The sequence below is a fragment of the Staurois parvus genome, unplaced genomic scaffold (genome assembly GCF_062004578.1).
Source record: "Staurois parvus isolate SC_StPar_1 unplaced genomic scaffold, SC_StPar_1.0 ptg000052l, whole genome shotgun sequence".
NCBI lineage: Eukaryota > Metazoa > Chordata > Amphibia > Anura > Ranidae > Staurois > Staurois parvus.
Window position 1 is genome coordinate 4,163,352 of NW_028317848.1, and position 25,816 is coordinate 4,189,167.

Genomic DNA, 25,816 nt, shown 5'->3' on the forward strand with positions numbered 1-25,816 from the left:
CGTGCGGGGACAGAAGACTGGAACCAACTCTGGCAAGCTACTAAGTCATGTTCAAGTGATGTCTACACATTAGGTACTAAGTTACTTTCAAGATGCTAAGACATTGCTAGAACATGACTTAGTAATTTGGAAAATATAGTTCCATCCTCCGTTCCCATACCTACAGCAAATTTTACTCAGCTCCTCTTACCGTTTTCTTTCAGTAGGTGACTTGAAGCCTCTTCTAATATTTTATGGGGTGTGACAAATGGCATGCTCAATCATATATGGTGGACATGCAACAGTGTGCACAGGCTTTGCTTTAGTACATACCAAGTGATAAAAGAAGACCTCTTAACAAAAAACCAAGGGGAAAAAAAAACAATTCTTTAGTTAAAATGGTTCTAAAAGCTCAAGGTTTTTTTCACCTTCATGCATTCTATGCACCCACAGTATGTGATGTTTGTCCAATACAACTCGAGTCATTACACCACTGTACCAGGCTGCCACTACAATTCATATCCTACCATATTTTTCTTGCTCCCCATTCCTGAATTCTTCTCCACTAGAAGAACGAGACTCCCTTTTTTTTCATCCTACAATTTTTTATCTACAGAATTACAACTTTGCCAGTTAGCACATGTAGGAAATCTACCTGATCATTTAATGTTGTGAATATAACTAAACCACCCAGCAACAAAGGTTGTGTTAGGAGAGACTGCAGATATTGATTTTACATTTCAGTTGATACTCAAGTAATATTATTAAACATTCACATCCTTAAGCTGGAGCTTCCTGAGGACGCCGTAATGGCGTAATGGGGAGCTATATGGTACTTTGGAGCAAGAGACCCTTAATGAAGAAAACCATTAGCAGTGAGCCAAATGAGAACTTTGGGCTAACAAGCGCATTAGACCTTCCTTTTAATGTGGTAGTAAACTCGCTTTTTTAAATATTACATACAGGTAAGCGTATAATACAGCTTACCAGTAGGCAAAATTAATATCTCCTAAACATGCACCGTTTAGGAGATATTCTCTTTTTTGAGTGTAAGTGCAGCACTTTTGTTGAGATTCATATACAAAATATGTATTATTGTGATTCTTTCTTATATGTTCCTACATTTGTTTGATTAACTGTCATTGTGACCAGATAATCAAGAACCATATTGACCGCTGGTCAATTGCACTTATTGGACGTACAGGAATAAGCAACAGTATAGTTTCAAAATTAATACAGCACACAGGTGTATGCTGCTAGTTGTTCATCTACAGACCGATGGCATGAAGGGGTAAAGTACAAGTAAACCAAAAATAAAAAAACCGCTAGGCGAGTCTTTTACCCAAAAAATCTACCGTATTTTCCGGCGTATAAAACAACTTTTTGACCCTTGAAAATCTTCTCAAAAGTCGGGGGTCGTCTTATACGCCGGTATATGTCAGGGCGGCACTTTTTAGGGGGGCGGCGCAGTGCCGCCGCCGTCCCCCCCTTCCGATGGAAGGGACACTAAGTACAGGGGTGGGCAGAGGGCTGCTGTCTCTTACCTGGCTCCCACGACGATCCATCCAGGAAGTGCTACTGATTCAGTCACTCCGGCCACTCCCTCACTCCTGCAGCTCGGCTCCGCCTCCTCACCGGTGATTGGCCGCCAGAACTGTAGCTCAGGAAAGGCACACAGGCGGCCAATCATGGGCAAGGAGGCGGAGTCAAGCGGACCCGCGAAAATCGAGTGAGGGAGCAGCCGGTAAGTGTGCAGTGCAGAGGTGCTGCTGCAACCACATATGCTGGCTGCAGCAGCACCATACTGGAACAGGGGTCAGCAAGTGTCATTGGTGTCAGTGGGAGGAATAGTGTCCCATCATTGGTGTCACTGACACCAATGATGGGGACTATTCCTCCCACTGACACCAACGATGGGGCACTATTCCTCCCACTGACACCAACGATGGGGCACTATTCCTCCCACTGACACCAACGATGGGGCACTATTCCTCCCCCCACTGACACCAACAATGGGGCACTATTCCTCCCCCCACTGACACCAACAATGGGGCACTATTCCTCCCCCCACTGACACCAACAATGGGGCACTATTCCTCCCCCCACTGACACCAACGATGGGGCACTATTCCTCTCCCCACTGACGGGGTATTATTCCTCCCACTGACACCAATGATGGGGCGCTATTCCTCCCACTGACACCAATGATGGGGCGCTATCCCTCCCATTGACACCCATGATGGGGTGCTGTTCCTCCCACTGACACCCATGATGGGGTGCTGTTCCTCCCACTGACACCAATGATGGGGCACGATTCTTCCCACTGACACCAATGATGGGGCACGATTCTTCCCACTGACACCAATGATGGGGTGCTATTCCTCCCACTGACACCAATGATGGGGCACGATTCGTTGCTCTGACACCAATGATGGGGCACGATTCCTCCCACGGACACCAATGATGGGGCACTATTCCTCCCACGGACACCAATGATGGGATGCTATTCCTCCCACTGACACCAATGATTGGGCACGATTCCTAGCTCTGACACCAATGATGGGACGCTATTCCTCCCACTGACACCAATGATGGGGCACGATTCCTCCCACGGACACCAATGATGGGGCACTATTCCTCCCACGGACACCAATGATGGGATGCTATTCCTCCCACTGACACCAATGATTGGGCACGATTCCTAGCTCTGACACCAATGATGGGACGCTATTCCTCCCACTGACACCAATGATGGGGCACGATTCCTCCCACGGACACCAATGATGGGATGCTATTCCTCCCACTGACACCAATGATGGGGCACGATTCTTCACTCTGACACCAATGACTGGGCACGATTCCTCCCACTGACACCAATGATGGGGCACGATTCGTTGCTCTGACACCAATGATGGGGCACGATTCCTCCCACGGACACCAATGATGGGGCACTATTCCTCCCACGGACACCAATGATGGGATGCTATTCCTCCCACTGACACCAATGATTGGGCACGATTCCTAGCTCTGACACCAATGATGGGACGCTATTCCTCCCACTGACACCAATGATGGGGCACGATTCCTCCCACGGACACCAATGATGGGGCACTATTCCTCCCACGGACACCAATGATGGGATGCTATTCCTCCCACTGACACCAATGATTGGGCACGATTCCTAGCTCTGACACCAATGATGGGACGCTATTCCTCCCACTGACACCAATGATGGGGCACGATTCCTCCCACGGACACCAATGATGGGATGCTATTCCTCCCACTGACACCAATGATGGGGCACGATTCTTCACTCTGACACCAATGACTGGGCACGATTCCTCGCTCTGACACCAATGATGGGGCACTATTCCTCCCACTGACACTAATGATGGGACACTATTCCTCACACACTGACACTAATGATGGGGCACCATCATTGGTGTCAATGGGAGGAATAGTGCCTCATCATTTATGTCAGAGCGAGGAATCGTGTCCCATCATTGGAATACCATACCATATTGAAATCAAATCTGATGTTTTTTAATTTTTATTTGGTGTACGTTGGAAGAGGGGTAGTCTTATACGGCGAGTATAGCCCAAACCCTATATTTTAAACAAGAAAAGTAGGGGGTCGTCTTATACGCCGGAAAATACTGTAATTTTCCTTGTAACTGTTTGTGTACAGTGCCTGTGTAGTACTCACTCTTACTCTCTGTATGGTGCAGAGAATGGAGTTGGGTTATGTCTGTACTTTACATCATGGCAAAAGCCCCCCCTGCACCTGTCAGTTTCATTCTGCTTTAAGTACAGTTAATATTTAGTGCACGGTGGCTTAGGAGTTAAAATATCAGTTTGAGCATCTAAAAGTATAAAACATTTTTTTTAGAACTGGAAAATTTGACAGGTGTTTGCCATATTTTTCCTGCTGTAGGATGCCCCAAACAGACCCATTTGACTTAGCTACACTTCACCAAAGTGCATGTTACATGTAGAATTAAACATATACATGTATTAGGTCAAATGTTAACTCATATAAAACCATGCATCAATTGTAAAAAGCAAACACTAATGTGCACAGTCCCATGCACTTAATGTGTACATTTAACCCTAGTACAATTTGATGACAATATCAGATAAATAATCACCCCCCTTTTTTTTTTTGCATGTTAGTCTCATATCGAAAACAAATAGGTTACTAAAGTTACACACATTTTTGTAAGACAGAGCACAACTTCAGAAGTGATGTAATGTATTGTATTGTAATGTATTGTTTCGTTTCCAAGCATGCGCAGTCTTGGTCACTCGATTTTTTTCGTACAAATACCATACTAATTACACGGAAATGGTTCATTTTGTTATCGTATGAGGAAAAAATTTGTGCTTGTCCCTTTTTTACATTTAAGCAAAAACTGTCATAATCGGCTCTCAAAAGCGGTGTACTAATGATCATCTTTTTTGTTGATTTTCTCATCGTGTGTAGGCATTAGGGTCCACTCTTACCAAGCTGTCACGTTGAATGGGATGCCAGATGGAGAAACTTACCAGAAGAAGAAGCCTTCAATGTGCTTCTCTTTGGTCAACATGGTCACATAACTGTGCTGACTAATGAGCACTTGACTTTGAGAGCATTATGATGAATGCCTACTCTGGGGTTGTGTTTTGCAGTATATGGACCACCACACCTGCAGGACGAAGCATCACGGCTATATGCAGTAGGGTCTGGTGGTCTGCCTAGAATATTTGGTGTTAGTTCACCCTTTCATTTTTTATGAAAAGGTGAACTTGCCCTTTAAAGTTTTGTGAGATTTTCATGTTTGGGTCTACATATATTTTACGCCAGGGAGAACATGGGGATGACTTATCAGTGTGATCTAAGACTGAGGAAGGTCCTGGACCAGGCTGCACTGCTTTATCGCAGTGTAACAAAACAGCAAGGGCACATGGATACATTAGTATCTTGCACTCTTTAATCAGTAAAAACAAACTTACTGTTAAAATAGCAGAGATTGACATGAGGAAGTGCTGGAGACCACACGCAGATACAGGTTGAGTAACCCTTGGTGATCTGGAAACTTAACACACAGAGCGTTCGGGACAGGCAGACAGGAACACAGCAGACAACATATTTCTGGCCATCACTTCCCTTTCTCAAGCCTGTCATTTGCTTCAGCTCCTGTTCTTCTCCCCTCACCAAAAGTTGCCTGGCCTATATCTGAGTGTGGTCTCCAGCACTTCTGAATGCCGATCTCTGCTAGTTTAACTGTAAGTGGATACTTGGTTTTTACTGATTAAAGAGTGCAAGATACTGAAGCATCTATGCGCCCTGGCTGTATTCTTTCATATTGCCTGATACTAGTGAATTTTCCCTGAACCGGAGTTTGAAGTGCAACAGGAAGCGCTAACCCCTTAAGTGCCAGATGTCCATCACCCGTTGGCTTCCTTTGGAATGAACTTTTATTCAGTGGCTGTTTTTTGGAGGGGACTTTGTAATATACATGGGACATCTACAGTATATTTTCCTCTCCTGTTGTGAATGTTTTGGGAGCACCACATTAATTTCTATGTCTCAGTGTAGTCTGCAGAGAGGTCCAGACTCTAGATATACGATGAAGCTAAGGTATCCAGACTACTAGGCTGACTGAACTGAGTTATAAATACTATGGTACTTGACATACATGAATTTCTGCTGTACCTAGCTTTTTGCCTGAAGTGCAGTGTTAAGCAGTTCTGATGAACTTGTTGAAGGTTTATGCCAAGAGTTTTCTGTCTATTAGTATATTTCATTTCAACACAGTCTCAGTCTGCTGTTTGTACAGTGTAACCTTTCTGCCCGGTAAATAAACCCAAATCAGATTTACACATATGAGGGAAAACATTGCTCAATTACTTCCAGTTATTTGTGATGCCATCTTATATTTCAGTTTCTTCTACCTTTGTATAACTAGCCTGGATGTTTACAGGAAGAGAATTATAAAATTGTAGCTGAGTACAGTTCCTGTGTAATGCTTATATTGGGCTGAATGAATGCTCAGTATGTAAAGAAAAAGTGGAAACATCTGAGCTAGCTCCCGCTTCAAAGCATTGGCTTTCACAAAACTATACAGACCATGATTGAACAAAATGGCTGCTGGAGCCCAAAGTCTAAACCGTTGTTTCTCTTTTCCACTTTTACAGCTGGAATTCATTCATGGCTCTAGCAGTGAAGTTCTACCTAAACTAGTTGGATTTCCGACTTCATTTGTTAAAGCAGAATTAAAGTATTTTTTTTCACTTTCACCCATCAGTAAACTTCTATTGTTCACATAATGTAGACAGGGTTCAAATTCTGCACAGCACTCCCCGATACCACTATAATTGTGTGCTACATACGTCACTTACAGATGCGCTTTTTCACTCTAATTTATGGCACAAAGGCCGGGCCTTGACATGCAGACAACTTTGCCTTTGTTTACGTCACAGTCATGTCTGGCAAGACACTCTGCTCTTTCTAGTCTTCTCATTTATGCCTTAATTCTCATACTTGATTTACAGACTATGTCTATTGCAAGTGGCAGCCCAGTTAGAGAAAACAAGGGGGAACCACTTCCAAGATGGTGCCGGCTTGGGATGGGGGAGTTGGTGGGGGGCAAAATAGATTACAAGTTTTCAAGTTAATGTCTAAATATTTATTTATTGCTTAATTACTAGTTCTGCTTTAGCTTTCTCTGCAATGTTGGGCATTTTAATGGCAGAGGTAAGGGTTTAATTCTGCTTTAACATACATAAAGCTATCAACGAACATTGCTGCATACACATTTACACTTCACTGACCTTCCCTGCTGAAGCACTTGGCATTAGTGCTTCTGGGAAAGTGATTGCCACCCATATTGCAATGCTCAGGTCTGATGTGCCAATCGATAGGCGCGAACACTATCGCATGAAAGGAGGATGACACTGTCAACCCTGTGTAAGCTCCAACATGGAGCTTACACAGGGTTTGAACAGAGAACTTTCAAGGCATGCATGCAGTCAATTTTGCCCTGAATATCAAAAGCATCAGTAGTTTTCTTACAGCAAAACATTGCCTTTATATCCCAGAAAGCAAAATAATTAGATACTGTATGTTATGTAAATGTTCACACATTTTATATAAATATATATCAATATTACTGCAAGGACTTATTTTTAATTAGTTTGAAGTATAAACATTTTTCGTCCAAGATCCCCTCAGCTGGCCTCAGCCATATTAGTAACCATAAAATGTTATTTAGTATTTGTAATTCTGTGTGTCCAAAATTTCCATAATCTCCACAACTAAGGATAAAGTTAAAGTGGTTGTAAAGGCTCAAGGTTTTTTACCATCATACATTCCATATATGAAGGTAAAAAACCTTCTGTGTGAAGCAGTGCCCCCAGCTCTCTCAATACTTACCTGAGCCTCATCGCGATCCATTGATGTGCACAAGAACCTCGGCTGTCCCAGGTCTCTGCCTCCTCATTGGCTGATACAGCAAGCGTGAACCATTGGCTTCTGCTGCTGTCAATCACAGCCCGTCAGCCAATAAGGAGATAGAGGGGAGGGGCCAAGGTGCGGCTTCGTGTGTGAATGGACACACGGAGCAGCGGCTTGGGAACACACCTGCTTTGGTGCCCCCATAGCAAGCTGCTTGGGTTCCCCCATAGCAAGCTGCTTGCTATGGGGCAACCCAACAAAAAGAAGCCAGGAGCGCTGGCAGGGAACCCAAGAAGAGGAGGATGCAGGCTGCACTGTACAAAACCACTGCATGGAGCAGGTAAGTATAACATGTTTGTTATTTTACAAAAAAATGAACCTTTAGTATCACTTTAAATTCTTGGTGAATACCCAGGTTTTGATGGGTTCACAAATCACAAACTTTTAGCTAAAATGTTTGCAGGTTCATCACTAGAAATAAGGAACACACCATATAACACAGCACAAAGTCTTTGTCCCCGATCAGCTGTGACATATGAGCCATTAACCTGAAGGAATGGATAACAAAGCCCCCTGACAATAAATAAGTGGTCTGAAAGCATTGTGCACAACTTACTTTGTCTTTTACTAGAAAATAACTTGCTTATAAGCACTACAAATGGCCAGAATTACTAAATTTGTCCCATAAACTTTAGTTGTAGACAATAGCAAGATGAAAGTGATAAAAGGGCTCAGGGGGCATATAGAAGACTCTAATTATTTAGTCAGTAGGCTTTCAATAGAGTCCCATTTACTTTAAATCATTTTTGTGGTTAAAAGAAAAAAGGATAACATGCTTTAAAATTACATTTTAATTATCACAGTATTGAACATATATTACGTTCTTGTCCTACACAGAATACTACTTCACATATTGATTGAGAATGGGATGGAACGAAAAAAAGAAAGAAAAAACGGGAAAAACGGGGACATCACAGCTCCTGAAGATAAATGTATGGATCAGGCCATTCCGCACCAGATTTTAGCCATCTTAAAACAAATCATATTACCATTGAGGCATTGAGTTAATCAATTGTTCCATTGATAACAGATTTTTTTGTGAGAATCAATATGAGTTAAGGGCTCATTTACTCCAGCAGTTGCAATGAATGCACAGCTGCTGGTGTACCCTGGGAAGAATAGTGCCAATGTGCTGGTTCTGGTGCATTGCACTGTACTTTTTTTCTGTTACAACTTTATTGCAATATAGAAAGTGAAATTTCATTAAGCTCTATTGGCTATGCTATGCATTGTATTGTGTCACACCACACTGCACTGAAACAAATTATTGCATGCAGCACTTTTTTTCAGCACTCATTGGAGCCCCAAGGCATTTGGTATGAACAGACCCTAAAAGAGAAATTGGTCTAGAATGTTGAGGTTAGTTGCCTCCTTTCCTGATTTGGGAAAAATCACAATAACTAATTTTGATATGTCCCCTAGAAAAGAGCCAATGAATATAGCTTCATTATATACCGCCGTGAGAGGGAGTATGAAGATATCAGAGAAGGCTTTATTATATTCTCCTGAGTAACTGTCTATGCACAGTGACTTATTACCAGTCAAGAAACAAATCAACTTCTTAAATCTCTAATTCTGTGACAGGGGAATTTAGATGTGATTTAGAATAGATTCAGTAACTAGATGAGGTAAGTTAGGAGTTTTAAAGAAATTGGCAATAGATGTGTGAATGTGCTAATGGGTTGTGGTGGAATGTAAATGGGATGTTAGGATTTACTAATTTGCATGGCAAGTAGCTTGATCCCCTAGTTGCCCTGGGCATAATAGTAATAACAATAATAATAATAATGAGTTAGTTTTAAGCATTTCACATGTTTTTTGTGGTCTAAGAGTAGCATAACTCTCAGATCCCTTCTGCAATTCACCTGTCCCTTAGCAGTTTGTGAACTAGTTAATACTAATTAGAGATTCCAGGTATCCCCTTAAAGCCCTTATGTACATACACAACTTAACCAGTAAAATCTGTGCCACTCTAGAACAAAGGAACATACCATACTAACTATTCATACCATGGTGTCTGCAAGGATCATGGCCAGTTACCTTCTTCCAGGCTCCTGCTTCCAGGCCAAGACTCAGTCACCCTTGTGACCCTTGTCCTTGCACTACTAGATGTGCATGAACTGTACATCCAATGTCTTGATAATTACTCAGATTTTAAGAAGCAGAATGATATTTCTATGATTGACTTGATTAAGGAGCCATGATGGATCTCATAATGATTATTTAGCATGGTTAGATACCTTATTCTACATCTTTTTTAACTATATCAAAACACTGGTAGACTGCCAGTTGGGGTCCCAGAAAATCTTTCCCTACTGTGAAAGGTTTAACATCTCTTGTTCAGTGGACACCTGATGGATCCTGGAATAATGCTAAGAACTGTAGTTAGATGTACATTGTGACGGGAGTGACTTTTGGGGGTGGGGGGACCCGTCTCAGCTCCCCATATCCCTAATATGTGTAAGTCAGCCTGTGCCTGTTAGGGGTACAGGGTGGAATGTTCTAATATTGCGGTGGGGGGGTATTCATTGTTCACTGCCATGGGGCTGCATCCCATTGTTCTATTGTGTGTCTTGCTTGGGAGCAAACTATTATGGGATGTATGGGTTTGTGTATTGTCTACTGCCATGTGGTGTATCCCATTGTTCTATTGTGTGCCTTGCTTGGGAGCAAACTATTATGGGGTGTATGTGTTTGTACTGGCTTGGTGGGGGGTGTTTGCGGCAGCCCTTCCCTCTGATAGGACTGCTTGCTGATGTGTTTCCTCTTACTGGGTGTATTTCCCCACCCTGTGTATATATCTTGTATCTATGTTAAAATAAAGCAGTCTATCTTTTGGAATCCTTCCAAGTCTGGTGCTGTCTCGTCCTGTTTGGTCAGCGGTGGTGTCCGTGGATCTGTGTTCGGACAGGGAAGCGGGAGTTTAATGGAAATACCCTAGTGCAGTCGGGGTCCGGTTCCGTTACATACTTAGTTGGAACACTATGATTGCAATGTTCAGAAAGACATTTAAGATAAGTATTCATAACTAATGCTATAACCAAGAAAAAAAGTTCAGCCTTTTCCAAGTCTTGTCCTCTCATGTTTAGTCCCAGCATGGGCTAAGAGATGTTATCTATCTTGTGTCACATTCCATTTTCACATGTATTTATGCGCATTCTTTCTGCTGTCTGGCTTATTAAGAAATATATGATGGGCGAGGCAAACCCATGGGACAAAAGATAATTTCTCTTTGTCAGCCAAGAAGACAATGTGCAGTGAATTAAGATTCTCTGTATGGGATCATAAAATTCTCTTTGCCTGAAAAAGTTCTGGTCTCTTTTCAGGTCAGTGTACTACATAAACACAAAATATCAGCCATGGAGCTGGTTCCATAGAAACAACATTAATGTATGTTATCTTAACTCTTTTTAACCAGGGAAAGGTATTTCTGGAATTATTTGCACATCTTTGATGTTGAAAAGCCCACTGCTAGCACAAACTTTCATGCTTTATATATAGATGAAAAGTCAGAAGTCCCTAGACATAAAAGGACTCTTGATTTTTGAAACATTTACACTAGAGTCTATTTTTCAGCTATAAATAAAATCTGTGTATATTTCTCGGGTTAAACCACAAAAGATAAATGGAAAAAATTGCTCCAGCTATTAACAGAAATAGGTATATTTTCTCTCTACTATGATTATAACACAGGATGTATGTATTCTGAATTAAAATCCATACTTATACACTACACAGCAACAGTATTTTTATGTTACTATCATTGTCTTTATTTTATTTAATTGTATTGATCTTTTTTGCACCAACCATGACACAGTGGGGAGGGGTTTGGCAGGAGGGGAGGGGCTTCATGAAAGGACAGCCCTATCACATTAAAACTTAAGGGAACTTTTAAATATATGTAGTGACTTCTTTTGGATGCGCCTCCCCCCTGTCATAGGTTGTGTAGGGGGTTTGGCATGAGCCGGTGTACCACTCCCAGGACAGGCTGGACAGCCATAGGTTTTTTTTTTTTCCAACTTTTAAAAATCCTTTTCTACTCCATCCTCCTCCCTTTACACTTTGTAAGCCTTACTTCTAAACTTGCTGCCCCAAAGCTCTTCCCTGTGCTACCTGCCCAGGCCACACAGCCTCCGCCTAAAATCTTCAGAGCAGTACCTATGTATTGCAGGCCATAGATGGATCAAAACTCAGCCAGTTCAGTGGGATCTCCTGGTTGACTTTTGCGCAACCAGCCTGTCTATAGCGAACAACACTGATTATTGTATTCTAACAGTGGGGAACTCTAACCACTGTCAGAAACCAATAGCTCTGTGGGAAGGATTCCCCCATTACCACCAAGTGTGTTGATGGGGGAATCTAATCAATTTTTTCTGTTCAGTCTACTGGTTGAATGAAAAATAATGCATCAACTATGGCCTGCTTTACTCCAATGACCTGCTTTACTCCAATGACCTGTCCAGCTGGGTAGGATTTCCACTGAAGTGCATGTGACTGTAGTACAAATACAATGGTGTGGCAGATTGCAGAGGTTTCTGGGTAGAAACTATGTGCAACCAGTCAAGAACAAGGTTATTGGTATGTATGTCCTATATTGAATGGGCTGCTGGAGAGGACTGAACCTGCTCAATATTCGTACGGTAAAGTCCTGTCTGCTGTTACCTTTTGTGGGCCAGAATTACACCTATGAGTGGCCTCCTTATTGTGGTTTCATTTTTGCTATAAAACAAGTTCACTTCTCTGACTGTAGGCTTAGTAACCCCGCCCTGACTTTACCACACAAGCCACTTTATGTTTTGAACTAATGAAGAGTTTTTTGTTTTTAAGTTGTAAATTTACTTTAAATTCCTTTGTCTGTACCATACAAGTAAGCTTCAGGTCAGAGTGTCCAATTATTTTTGCAGTTATATTCATAGCGTTTCTAAAGGGAGGTTTCCTACAGAAAACACACACTTAAATAGCTCAGTACGATGTATATATGGAAAGTTTATGCTGAGTTTGAGAAAAGTGATCGTTTTTATTTCAATGGTGTTTTACCTTTGAAGCACATACATGGTCATTACTAGAAAATTCTTTCCATTAGCCAATTTCCTGAGTCCTAGGCAGCTTTGCAAGTAATAAATTTCAGTTATGAAAACTTGGAAATTGTGTGTCATTCCCAATATGTGAAACTTGCACACAGGTTACTGTGGAAATAGAAGAAGCATGCAAATTATTTTTCTTCTATGTACCTTAAAATTGCATCCTCCTTCTATGTCATCGATGCATGACACGGTTAAGGAATTTGTGTCTTAGGATGCTGATTGAAAATGTCACATAAAGATTAATTTTTTTGCCAGCAGTATGTGTAAAATTTACATTAAGCCTCCTGCCTAGGCTATTTGGAATCTGAGCTATGTTTATTACCAGGAATATCTGATTTAGGACAGACAAAGACAAATGAACGCTGCCAAATGATTTCAGCAGGGTCGGGGTATAATCTGCGAATGCTCAAAAATATGAAGCAACAGCCACTCCCCTTCATACTCTATAGTCTTAAACCTGTATGTTTACAAGATCTTAGTATGCTGATGTTTATGAAACAATCTGGTAATAAGGTCCAATAACATCATCCACCACAACCATCCAACCACAGTCCAATGTCTATCATTTTCATTTGTGAAAGGGCATCACACAAATATAAATATATATCTAGCTTAAAAAAGTGGACACTTAACACGCAAATCGAAAGGATTTTCATCTGCTAGATTGTCAGCACACATCTCCATCCAGCGACTACCACCATTTTGCAACTTTTGGAAGTGCATAAATACAGTTTTACGATCTGGTAGAAAAAAATGTATTTGTAACTAAAAATTCCAGCTCAGTGTCAATTAATCAAAAAACTTTGACAAAGAATAGTTAACACATATGATGGTGCATCTGTCTCAAATTTAGGTGGTTTGGTTATGTTGCTACTTTTAAATAAGACCATACTAGCAATTTTCCTGATCTATGTGTCCTCTCTCTTTGTTGCAAAAGATAAGAGGTAATTATAACAAAAAGCCCTAATTCCAATCCAGTCCTCATCTCTTGCCCCCTCCATCAAAAAATATATTAAAGTGGTTGTAACCCTCAAACATGAAATATGAACAAATCATATCCCTCCATAGCAGGGGTGGCAAACCTATGGCAAACGGAGGGAATATCCGTTTATTGCACAAGAAAATTCCCTCTGGTGTCTGTCACATTATGCTGAGGAGGTGGTGAAAGTATCCTATCAGAGAGGTGAGTGCACGCACACAAGCGTGTATTGATCTCTGGAAAGTGAGATCAATATTTTTGGTAAGAGGCTGATCATATATTTGGTGGAGGAATCACATTTGCTCACCACCTTTTAAGATCTTATTAAATCTCAGAGAATATATGTTGGACTGAGCATTTCTTCACTTTTCATAAGTCTGGTTTCGCTTTTCATATGGCGGATTGCACTTTTTTACTGTTCACAAGTGTATATTGTATTGCTATAAATGTAGAGATGTGCACCAAGTGTATGTTTAGATTATTGTATGGTTATTATTCAACATTTTGAGAGCAATACTCTTTGTTTTTTGTTTCACTAAGCACAAATAATTTTTTTATAGATAAAAGTAAACCTATATTTAAAAACATTGGGTCTTAATTTTTTTAGCTTGACAGGGAGCTGAGATATGAGTCTCACCATTTGAAGTTTTATTAGATATACTATGGGTGCCAAGGGGTCCCCTGTCCAGATGGGCCTGGGTATATTTAGATCTTTAATAAAAATTAACAGTGGTGGCTCATTGAAAGAACTCTTCACTCAACTGATTTTGAAATGGGACTCAGATGCTGAATGTTAAGATCTTACAGATTTAGTCATAGGTAAGTAGAAATATAAGTATGTAAAGACTTAACCACTGAAGATGATCAGGTAAGTTGGTCTCGTTTTAAACTCCATGACATATTAAACATAATCCATTAGTTCCCTTTATTGGGCTATATTTCACTTAAAACACAACTTGTGTGACCTTACCTTATGTACAAACTACCCAGAAATCCTGTACTAGTAATAAGTAACCTGGATTTCTGCTGTGCTGTTGGATTAGTCCTTGGATTGAGAGGTTGAACAACTCATATCTCCCTCGCTTCATCCAGTTTCACCAATCCCCTGCACCCCTTCCTTTTTCACCTCCCCCACGCTTTTCTCTCTCTCCTCGTTTTCTTGCTCCCCCTTTTCTTTTCTATAGCATCCTTATATATATATATATTTTTTTATTCCTGTGATAGCCCCATGGACAGGCCTGTGACTGCCATTACCTGCAAAGGATGTGCCCAAATGCCTTTGCTAACATTTTTACTTCTTTCTATTTTGAACTTTACTACTTCCTTACTGGATACATTGCCTGTACTGAGTCTGAGACCTACCACTACACATGGTTTTGATATTTCATGCTTTTTCTTTTGAGGGATTCAGATCTGTCTCACTTGTCTCTAGCAAATGTATACCAGCTTTGACGTTATGGGGTTTATTTACTAAAGCTGGAGATTCCAAAATCAGACTCCCTTCTGCATAGAAACCAATCAGCTTCTAACCTCAGCTTGTTCAATGAAGCTTTGGCAATGAAACCTGGAAGCCGATTGGTTTCTATGCAGAAGGGAGTCTGATTTTGGACTCTCCAGCTTTAGTAAATAAACCCCTATATGTCATTTAATTCTTAATAAAATCATTTATGGAATAAAAAACATAAGAACTTGAACGAATACATTGTAAAGTCTATTATTCTATGGAGACCAGTCTATTTATAAATATTTACCAAGGTCTCTAATAAGAGACAGAGCTTCCCATGAGATAAAAGCTCCACCACCATCATCCATGGCTCCTTGCCCAACATCCCAGCTGTCCAGATGGCCACTGACAATCACAACCTAAGACAAAAATTAAATACATCGCATAAGAAGAAATGTCACGTGTCACATTTTTTTGCATAATTTTTCACCAGATCAGTTAATGGAAAAACATGTGTTTTGAAGGAAGATACATCAATATGAATTTCACATAAACATGGGTCTAATTGATGAATAGCTGTAATTGTTGGAGACCTTACAGTATATTGTAGAAGGTTCCTGGCAGTGGATGTTTGGAGCTGTTTTATGGTGGGATGACATGTACATTCTGGAATGGCAATAGATTCAGAGGCAGCCGGAAACTCTGTCTCTGGGTGGGTGTAATTCTTACTAGGCCTGTAAAAGCCATTTGGGCAGAACTTTCACCAAGGAGCTTGTGAGATCATAAAATTAGCAGAGATCTTGTTTCATAGTTTCAGAAAAGAATGAACTATTTTAAGATATGCTGTTAAAGAGAATAATGAGGGTAAATCATTTGATTGCATTATTCTGTTATTTTTTTCTACCAATAGATAGTAGAAGAAATAGAAAAGAGCTTTCTTTGTGCACTTATGGGAATATACCAATGTGAACTACAAAAATATAATGTTAAATAGAATAAGGAAAGCCTAACTTCAGACAAATCTGTCTTTTTAGTTTTGGGTGCAATAGGGAAAAGTAGAACATCTGACAAGTTTTGTTATTTTGCCCCTGTTAGGCAGATATCCCCTCCCTTTTGGTCCTGGTGACAACCTATATGTCAGGGTCTGAAAAGGAGTCACCAGGACAAGAAAAGCTGGGAAATTTTCCTAAAAGAAGGACAAACTGCACAGAAAAGTTTTATAAATGTCAAATATCTTTATTACATCAATTCCAGAGCTCTTGATTTCCCAGACTTAATAACCTGGGGATGAGTGAAATGTAATTTGTACAGACTGGACAACACATCTCAATAGGTGGTCACTTCAGCCTACAATATCCATTCAGATTTCTTCTACACAAATGATTGCAACAGAGATGAGCACAATACTTTGCTTCATTTTCTATAACAAGCCACATTGCGGAGCAATTTTTTAACAGAATCTAAAGTCTGTTACACATATAAATCAAGGATATCTGGATAAAAATTATTTTTTTCAAAAAAAAAAAAAAAAAAAGGAGTTTCAAGCAGGTGGGATAGCATACCTTCTTTGTCCATTCAGTAAGCTCCTAGTTTTTGGTAATGTCCCCTACCATGCAATATTTACTAATTGCTTGTAACCCAAAGGCCTGTTTCACAAAGGCTTCAGCTTGTTGAAAAGCAGTCTGAACAGCAAGCTTTGACAAAGCATTGGCAAAGCTTTCATCAAGCTTAGTTGAAGCTTTTAAAATACAATTCAGCTCTAGTTTGTAAATGCTGAAAACGGATTCTAAAGATTGCCACTTTACGTATGCTGCTAGCAGGCTTTCAAAAAGCTTCAAAAAGTGCTGAAGCCTGCTAGCAGCTTGTTTAAAGTGGCAATCAGCACTCCCATTAGGATCTGTGTTTGACAAACTGGAGCTGAATAGTACTTTAAAAGCTTCAGTACAGAACTGAGTCTTGTAGCAAATGGTAATAGCGGCACAGAGGATTACTGGAAAACAGTTTCTGGCAATATGGAAAAAGTTCAGTACACATTCCCTTAGGTAAACAGACCATATTTTTAAGTACTTGTTCACCTGGCACTGCTGGTTCTCTCTCTTCTAGTAAGCAGCTGTGGTCCATCAGTATGTGTGTATCCAGAATTAGGAATAGTTTTTATCCTATAAGATTTTTGGATGGGCAGTGATTTTATTTTTCTCATGTATTTGTATTACTTCTATTTAAAAGAGACATTCAGGAATATAAAAAAAAAAAAGAAACATTCATACTCATCTAGGTGGATGCTGCATTGGTCCCCCACTGGCTCTAAGACCGAGAATTAAGCAAAGATCACCAATCACTGGGTCTCTGCAGTGACGCTCATTGGAGTGCCAGACTGTGGAGGGGGAGGAACGGCTCAGTGACATCAGACTTTAGTCCGCTGTTGGTTGAAAATGTGTCATAAAAGTGCATAATTAAGTGCATTCTTGTGGTCCATAGGAAAAGTAGGGCCAAAAAAGCTTTGGCCCTACTTCTCCTTTAAGATGCTAGAATAATATTGTAGAGTTTGCAAGTTATTATATATGGTGAATCATAGAGATAACTAGAACAGCATGAAAAATAAAATGTAAAGTCTTACTAGAGGTGCATGAAGTGTATGTTGGTTTTAATCCATTGTCTGGGAGTGAAAGCCATTTTGAGATCCGTCTCCCACTTTTCAAAAGGTGCAGTTTTTGGGAATTCTAGTTTGTTTTGAAAGATAGTGTAGAACAATGTTGTCCCTTTTGATCTAGGTGTAAGCCAGCTATACAACTGCCATGCTAAGTTGGGAATAGTTATCTTTCCAGCTATATGTCCAGATAAAAAATGGGATATTTGAAGGTACGTAAACTGTTCTGTAGGTAGGAGGAAATATTCACACATTAAGTTTAAGCGAGCCCTCTTCGTAAAAATCTTGCACAAGGTTTACACCCTTCTGACTCCAGTTAGAAATAGACAAGTTAGGTACAAGTTTCTTATGGGCTGCTATTGGATTAGGAAAGGGTTGTGTCAGGGCACCTACTGTGGATACTGAACAGACATTTTTCCACGCCGCTATAGATGCCTGTATTCATGGGGCCAGCCGATGAACACAAATGTGACGCCAAGTACTGGCTACATGAAATGAGGATGGATCGTGGATATTCGATATCAAAAACAGCAAGCTTTGAAAGTGACAAACCAAGAGGGGATTAAATTCTAGAAATATCTTCCTCTGGAATTAATACAGTGCCTTGAAAAAGTATTCATACCCCTTGAAATTTTCCCATTTTGTCATGTTACAATCAAAACACAAAAGTATTTTATTGGGATTTGATGTGCTAGACCAACACAAAGTGGCACATAATTGTGAAGTGGAAGGAAAATGATAAAATGGTTTTCAAAGTGTTTTACAAATAAATATGTGAAAAGTGTGGTGTGAGTTTGTATTCAGCCCCCGAGTCAATACTTTGTAGAATCACCTTTCACTGCAATTACAGCTGCAAATCTTTATGGGGATGTCTCTACCAGCTTTGCAAATCTAGAGAGTGAAATATTTTTTCCCATTCTTCTTTGAAAAATAGCTCAAGCTCTGTCAGATTGGATGAAGAGTGTCTGTGAACAGCAATTTTAAAGTCTTGCCACAGATTCTCAATTGGATTTAGGTCTGGATTTTGACTTGGCCATTACAGCACATGAATATGCTTCCATTGTAGCTCTGGCTATATGTTTAGGGTCAATGTCCTGCTGGAAGGTGAACCTCATCCCCAGTCTCAAGTCTTTTGCAGACTCTAACAGGTTTTCTTCTAAGTTTGCCCTGTATTTGGCTCCATCCATCTTTCCATCAACTATGACCAGCTTTCCTGTCCCTGCTGAAAAAAGCATCCCCATAACATGATGCTGCCACCACCACGTTTCACGGTGGGGATAGTGTATTCAGGGTGATGTGCAGTGTTAGTTTTCCGCCATACATAGCACTTTACTTTTAAGCCAAAAAGTTAAATTTTGTTTTCATCTGACCAAAGCACCTTCTTCCACATGTTTACTGTGTCCCCCACATGGCTTCTCGCAAACAAGACTTCTTATGGCTTTCTTTCAACAATGGCTTTCATCCTGCCACTCTTCCATAAAGGCCAGATTTGTGGAGTGCATGACTAATAGTTGTCCTGTAGACAGATTCTCCCACCTGAGCTGTGGATCTCTGCAGCTCCTCCAGAGTTATCATAGACCTCTTGGCTGCTTCTCTGATTAATGCTCTCCTTGCCCAGCCTGTCCGTTTAGGTTTGCAGTTGTGACATACTCTTTCCATTTTCGGATGATGAATTGAACATGCTCTGTGAGATGTTCAAAGCTTGGGATATTTTTCTATAACCTAACCCGGTTTTAAACTTCTCCACAACTGTGTCCCTGACCTGTCTGGTGTGTTCCTTGGGCTTCATGATGCTGTTTGTGTACTAATGTTCTCTAACAAACCTCTGAGGGCTTCACAGAACAGCTGTATTTATACTGAGATTAAATTACACACAGGTGGACTTTTTACTAATTAGGGACTTCTGAAGGCAATTGGTTCCACTAGATTTTAGTTAGGGGTATCAGACTAAATAGGGCTAAATATAAATGCACGCCACACTTTTCAGATATTTATTTGTAAAAAAATGTTGAAAACCATTTATCATTTTCCTTCCACTTCACAACTACAGTGGGTATAAAAGTCTACACACCCCTGTTAAAATGTCAGGTTTCTGTGATGTAAACAAAATGAGACAAAGAAATAATTTCAGAACTTTTTCCACCTTTAATGTGACCCATAAACTGTACAACTCAATTGAAAAACAAACTGAAATTGTTTAGGGGGGGAGTAAACATAAAAAAATAAAATAATGTAGTTGCACAAGTGTGCACACCCTCTTATAACTGGGGATGTAGCTGCATTCAGAATTAATAATCACATTTGAAATCATGTTAAATAGGAGTCAGTACACACCTGCCATCATTTAAAGTGCCTCTGATTAACTCCAAATAAAGTTCAGCTGTTCTAGGTCTTTCCTGATATTTTCTTAGTTGCATCTTACAGCAAAAGCCATGGTCTGCAGAGAGCTTCCAAAGCATCAGAGGAATCTCATTTTTAAAAGGTATCAGTCAGGAGAAGGGTACAAAAGAATTTCCAAGGTTTTAAAAATACCATGGAACACAGTGAAGACAGTCATCAACAAATGGAGAAAATATGGCACAACAGTGACATTACCAAGAACTGGATGTCACTCCAAAAATTATGAAAAGATGAGAGGAAAACTGGTCTGGGAGGCTGCCAAGAGACCTACAGCAACATGAAAGGAGCTGCAGGAATATCTGACAAGTACTGGCTTTGTGGTACATGTGTCAACAATCTCCCATATTCTTTATATGTTTGGGCTATGGGGTAGAGTGGCAAGACAGAAGCCTTTTCTTACGAAGAAAAACATCCAAGCCCGGCTACATTTTGCAAAAACACATCTGAAGTCCCCCAAAAGCACGTGGGAAAATGTGTTATGGTCTCATGAAACCAAGGTTGAACTTTTTGACCATAATTCCAAAAGATACAGTATCTCACAGAAGTGAGTACACCCCTCACATTTTTGTAAATATTTTATTCTATCTTTTCATGTGACAACACTGAAGAAATGACACTTTACTACAATGTACAGTAATGAGTGTACAGCTTGTATAACAGTGTAAATTTGCTGTCCCTTCAAAATAACTTGTAATAAACAAAGTAATTTGATCACCTGTGCGCTTTTTACTTTTCACGCTATAAACAAAAAAAGGCCAAAAATTTTGAAGAAAAACAATATTTTTTATTTTCAGCTATAAAAAATATATAGTAAACTCAAAGTTGGTTATAAATTTAGGCCAAAATGTATTCTGCTACATGTTTTTGGTAAAAAAAATCCCAATAAGTGTATATTGATTGCTTTTTGTGGAAGTTATAGCGTCTACAAACTATGGTATAAATACTGCAATTTACGCCATTTTTTGGTATACAGCGCTGCGCTAGTTTAATGGACAATTGCGCGGTCATGCAATATGGTACATAAATGAAATTTACATCCTTTTTTCCCCACAAATTGAGCTTTCTTTCGGTGGTATTTGATCGCCTGTGCAGTTTTTATTTTTTGCGCTATAAAAAAAAAGCCTGACAATTTTGAGGAAAAAAAAAACAATATTTTGGACTTTTTGCTATAAAACATGTCCAGTAAAAAAAAAAATGCAAAAATCAAATTTAGTCATAAATTTCTGGCAAAATGCATTCTGCGACATGTCTTTGCTAAAAAAAAAAACCCAATACGTGTAAATTAATTGGTTTACGTGAAAGTTATAGCGTTTACAAATGGCGGGAAAGATACTGGGATTTTTAGTTTTTTTTATACTAATAATGGCGGCGATCAGGGACTTATGGCGGCGATCAGGGACTTATGGCAGCGACCAGCGACTTATGGCGGGACTGCGGCGGACATTTTGACATTGGGGGGTACTGACTTGGGGTCACTGACATCCCCAAAAACACTAATACAGTGATCAGTGCAAAAAAAAAAAAAAAACTGACACTGTACTAATGGCAATGGGGAGGAAGGAGTTAACTTTATTTTTCAGGGAAGGGTTATAGGAGTGAGGGGAGTGTTTTATAGGGGGCGGGGGTGTGTACTGGGATGGACAAGGCTGATCGAGAAAGAGAAACTGTTCTTTCTCAATCAGCTCATCCTCGAGCTGAGAAGGAAGCGACAGACAGCACAGCTACTGCAGCTGTGCTCTGTCACTGTTTGCCGCCGATCACCGGGACATAGCCGCTAAGGAGCAGCTGTGACCCGGCGACTGACATCTGCGGCGGTGATCCGCGGGACAAATAGGGTGGCGGCACGCCCCCTATTTGTTTACAAAACACACGTCTTAAAACTTGGTTTTGCCTGTGAGTGCCGCCCTGCCGCCGTATATGTACAGTGGCTGGGCGGCATGCGGTTAATGTCCAAACTGCTGGCAACAAAAGTGAGTACACCCCTAAGTGAAAATGTTCAAATCGGGCCCAATTAGCCATTTTCCCTCCCCGGTGTCATGTGACTCGTTAGTGTTACAAGGTCTCAGGTGTGAATGGGGAGCAGGTGTGTTAAATTTGGTGTTATTGCTCTTATTCTCTCATACTGGTCACTGGAAGTTCAACACGGCACCTCATGGCAAAGAACTCTCTGAGGATCTGAAAAAAAGAATTGTTCTACATAAAGATGGCCTAGGCTATAGGAAGATTGCCAAGACCCTGAAACGGAGCTGCAGCATGGTGGCCAAGACCATACAGTGGTTTAACAGGATAGGTTCCTCTCAGAACAGGCCTCGCCATGGTCCACCAAAGAAGTTGAGTGCACGTGCTCAGCGTCATATCCAGAGGTTGTCTTTGGGAAATAGACGTATGAGTGCTGCCAGCATTGCTGCAGAGGTTGAAGGGGTGGGGGATGAGCCTGTCAGTGTTCAGACCATATGCCGCACACTGCATCAAATTGGTCTGCATGGCTGTCGTCCCAAAAGGAAGTCTCTTCTAAAGATGATGCACAAGAAAGCTTGCAAACAGTTTGCTGAAAACAAGCAGACTAAGTACATGGATTACTGGAACCATGTCCTGTGGTCTGACGAGACTAAGATAAACTGATTTAGTTCAGATAGTATCAAGCATGTGTGGCGGCAAGCAGGTGAGGAGTACAAAGACAAGTGTGTCTTGCCTACAGTCTAGCATGGTGGTGGGAGTGTCATGGTCTGGGGCTGCCGACACTGGGGAGCTACAGTTCATTGAGGGAATCATGAATGCCAACATGTACTGTGACATACTGAAGCAGAGCATGATCCTCTCCCTTCGGAGACTGGGCCGAAGGGCAGTATTCCAACATAACAACCCCAAACACACCTCCAAGATGACCACTGCCTTGCTAAAGAAGCTGAGGGTAAAGGTAATGGACTGGCCAAGCATGTCTCCTGACCTAAACCCTATTGAGCATCTGTGGGGCATCCTCAAACACAAGGTGGAGGAGCGCAAGGTCTCTAACATCCACCAGCTCCATGAGGTCGTCATGAAGGAGTGGAAGAGGACTCCAGTGGCAACCTGTGAAGCTCTGGTGAACTCCATGCCCAAGAGGTTTAAGGCAGTGCTGGAAAATAATGGTGGCCACACAAAATATTGACACTTTGGGCCCAATTTGGACATTTTCACTTAGGGGTGTACTCACTTTTGTTGCCAGCGGTTTAGACATGAATGGCTGTGTGTTGAGTTATTTTGAGGGGGCAGCAATTTTACACTGTTATACAAGCTGTACACTCACTACTTTACATTGTAGCAAAGTGTAATTTCTTCAGTGTTGTCACATGAAAAAATAGAATAAAATATTTACAAAAATGTGAGGGGTGTACTCACTTCTGTGGGATACTGTATGTCTGGCACAAAAACAACACTGCACATCACCAAAAGAATACCATACCCACAGTTAAGCATGGTGGTGGCAGCATCATGCTTTGGGTCTGTTTTTCTTCAGCTGAAACTGGAGCCTTAGTCAAGGTAGAGGGAATTATGAACAGTTCCAAATACCAGTCAATATTGGCCTCCCCTCTGAAGATGTGCCTTAGCACGAAAGGCCTTAGGGGGAGCTGACAGCTTGTGACGCCTTATTGCCGCCCAGACCACGAGGAGGTCTGGCGGCCATTTTACTTTAGGTCTGTATCACCTTTTTCAGCTTGTATTTTCTGGCTTTGCCAGTGTTGTTACTGACCTGCTTTATATTAGTTTACTACAAATAAAGTTTGAAATACTACACTATGGGTATTCTCCCATCTCTTTCCCCTTACTGAGGGGTTACCAGACCAGCATACACAGCCTTCACTGCATACTATATCCAGAGGAGGGAGACTTCACCCGGATTGTGCACCCTGATCTTGACGAGGTCCTCTGAGTCCAGCAGACCATCGTTTGATGATACCCCTTCTTGAGGGAAACGACACCTGCTGATCTTAATACATACATGCGCATTTCCTATGCGCGGTCGGTAAGTGTGCATTTCTGTCATTTCTACTGGATCTTTCACAGCTGTGTTACTACCTGGTTGTCGCTTTATCAATTTGCACAAACTTTTTTGAACGAACTGTTGGTTTGACATTTGCAGCGCTGCACTTTATATTTATTATGAAGAGGAACTTCATCTTTCAGCATGACAATGACCCAAAGCATACATCCAAATCAACAAAGGAATAGCTTCACCAGAAGAAGATGAAAGTTTTGGAATGACCCAGCCAGAGCCCAGAATTGAATGCAATGGAAAATCTGTGGGGTGATCTGAAGACGGCTGTGTAGAGGAGATGCCCTTGTAATCTGACAGATTTGGAGTGTTTTTGGAAGGAAGAGTGGGAAAATATTGCCATGTCAAGCTGTGCCATGCTGATGGACTCATACCCAAAAAGACTGAGTGCTGGAATCACATCAAAAGGGGCTTCAACAAAGGATTAATGTAAGGGTGTGCACACTTATACAACCATATTATTTTAGTTTTTTATTTTTACTTCCCTCCACCTAAAAGATTTCAGTTTGTTGTTCAACTGAGTTGTACAGTTGATAAGTCACATTAAAGGTGGAAAAATTTCCTAAATGATTTATCTTTGCCTCAATTTTTACATCACAGAAACCTGACATTTTAACGGGTGTGTAGACTTTTTATATCCACTGTATGTGCCACTTTGTGTTGGTCCATCACATAGAATACCAATAAAATACATTTACGTTTTTGGTTGTAACATGACAAAATGTGGAAAATTTCAAGGGGTATGAATACTTTTTCTAGACACTATGTAGACTAATACAATGGCAACTGTATACAATACACAGGTAAGAAACAGTTAAGTATTGTAATAGGCAGGCAGCAAATGGATAATCATTGCAATACACAGGAAACAACCAATTGTGGCAGTATAGGGATAACAAATAGGCAATCATGACAAAATACAGGCAACAGCCAATTATAATATGAAGCATGCAGCAAATGGGCAATCATGACAATACATGTACAACAAATAATCAATCTGAAAATAGAAAGGCAAAACCCAGCAAAATTCTTCCCTTCTCTCCCTACAGTGGACATAGCAGACCACAGTCAGAGAAGCATCTGGCATGAAAGGAAGTTCCCTTTACTGTACGATATGATGGGTTAGAGCTGAGGAGGAGCCTGGATAAGGTTCAAATTGACTGTAGCACTGCTCTGACAGGCAGCTGGGCACGTTACTGCTATTGCAGGCAACCAAAGTACCCACAACAAGGCTGCATCTGGGGTGGACCACCTACGCTAGGTATGCCACTGCCTCAAGGCAAAACTATGAGCAAATAAAAACATGAAAAAGCATTTTTATTTATGTCTACTGAGATTTATGCTCACTTCCTGTCTTAGTGGTCAATATAAATGACTCCTGGCTGACCAAGATACGATACAGAGGCCATATAAAACAAAAATAACTGCATACTTATAAGTAACCATAATCTCTAATAGAACACTTTCTATAATTAGTGCCTGCTGCAGTCCAGAAATACACAGTCTTAGTGTTAATAAAATACAAACTATTTATAAAACTGTGCTAAAGAACATAAATGTGCCAATTTAGAATAAATACAAGTCTACAAATATTTTCAAATATGGTAAACTTCTCCTAATGAGTTTCAGCTGAGCAAAAAAGGCATCGAATATAGCTGTTTTTATCTGTGAAGCTTGTTTTATTAAAAGCCATTTTTTTACATTGTACTGTTTGTGGATTTTTTTATTTTAGGCTCAGCTGCTTTTGATTTCTTC

General features: G+C 40.6%; 1 protein-coding gene across 3 annotated transcripts in view; it reads right to left on the minus strand.

The window, feature by feature from the left end:
* CPQ (carboxypeptidase Q) overlaps positions 1-25,816 on the minus strand; it is a 586,146-nt gene that overhangs the window by 188,887 nt on the left and 371,443 nt on the right. For all 3 annotated transcript variants that reach the window (XM_089666608.1, XM_089666616.1, XM_089666624.1), the window contains exon 5: positions 15,289-15,400. In XM_089666608.1, coding sequence (XP_089522734.1) covers positions 15,289-15,400 — 112 coding nt within the window. The remainder of the gene's footprint in view (positions 1-15,288; positions 15,401-25,816) is intronic.